Below are 1,188 nucleotides of genomic sequence, written 5' to 3'. Positions count from 1 at the left end.
ATGACAGCAGAAGAAAGAAGAACTAAATTTACACAAATGATGGAAGTTGCACTTTCACTTGCTAAATAAATAAGTAATTGCAATAAATCAAATTAATTTCTTTTTTCATTATTTAAGAAATTTATATAATTTTTTATTATAAAAAATATGAATATATTAATTAAAATAAAAAAAATAAGTAAGAATGTTCATTTTAATTATAAGTTAGTTGTGAAAAATCAACTTCTCCAGGTTTTATATTATGTTTATGATTTGTTAATTCTTCGAAATTAACTAATGCATCACTTTGATATGTTTCATTTTCAGTAAATTTATGTTCTTTTTCTTTTTCTTTTTTTTCTAATTTTTTGTTTAAATATTGTTGTTCTTTGTAATCCTTAATATAAAAACTTGACGAAATACTACATATCATTAATGATACAATTGTTGTAGTGTGAAGTATTGAAAAAACTGTATAACGGTATGAATGGCATTTAAAACTAGAAACAGGAGATTGCCATTGAGTTGTTCTTAATGTTTCACAGAAATGTCTTCCTTCAATTTCTTCATGAATAAAAAAGAATTCACAATATAGTGAATACATTGTATTGAGAATACAACAAAGCATTACCTTAATGTTATTTATATTATCTACTATTGATAGAATTTATAAAAAATCATAAAACAAACAATAATACACATTGAGGATATCTTCTTTATAATAACACAATAAATAATCAACCCACTCACTACCATACATAATAAACAACTAATACTTAATTTAATAATTATTGATAAACTCATTGGACAACTATATTGATACTCTGTACCAAGAGAATATGAAAAAGTATATTTATTTTTAAATGGATTGCTTGAACATGTTATTGTGTTGTGATAACCATTGAGTAACTAGTATAGTTATTACTCATTGTATCAATAAAATAATTATAACAAACATTTCTTGCTGAAAAACGATCATATTCATTAGGTATATTATCAAATATAAATGTAAATGTAGTTAATATAGATAAACAAAAAGTGATTAAAACTAATATAATAAAGAAGGTTTGATACAATGAACATCCCATTTTTGATTTTACAACTAATAAATAAACATTTTAAGATTTTTTCTTTTTTCAAAAATCAAAAAAATGTTATTCAAAAAAAAAAGTGATATTAGAAATAACAAAAACGAAATTGAGACTTTAC

At 21.7% G+C, this 1,188-nt stretch overlaps 1 protein-coding gene across 1 annotated transcript, besides 1 other annotated feature; it reads right to left on the bottom strand.

Annotated features, from left to right (window-relative positions):
- The first annotated feature begins 81 nt into the window (after positions 1-81).
- Positions 82-178: a sequence feature (AT_rich).
- Positions 179-193: 15 nt separating this feature from the next.
- EDI_296710 (uncharacterized protein) lies at positions 194-1,067 on the bottom strand (the record flags this gene model as incomplete). The annotated part of the gene is made up of 3 exons (XM_001741707.1): positions 194-610; positions 670-888; positions 936-1,067. The coding sequence occupies 3 exons, from the start codon at positions 1,065-1,067 to the stop codon at positions 194-196; spliced, it is 768 nt and encodes a 255-aa protein (XP_001741759.1).
- Between the last annotated feature and the right edge of the window lie 121 nt (positions 1,068-1,188).

This window comes from Entamoeba dispar, genomic scaffold (genome assembly GCF_000209125.1).
Source record: "Entamoeba dispar SAW760 scf_1105229463911 genomic scaffold, whole genome shotgun sequence".
Taxonomy (NCBI): Eukaryota; Evosea; order Mastigamoebida; family Endamoebidae; genus Entamoeba; species Entamoeba dispar.
The sequence above is the reverse complement of the archived record's forward strand: the minus strand, read 5'-3'. Positions and strand labels throughout refer to the sequence as shown.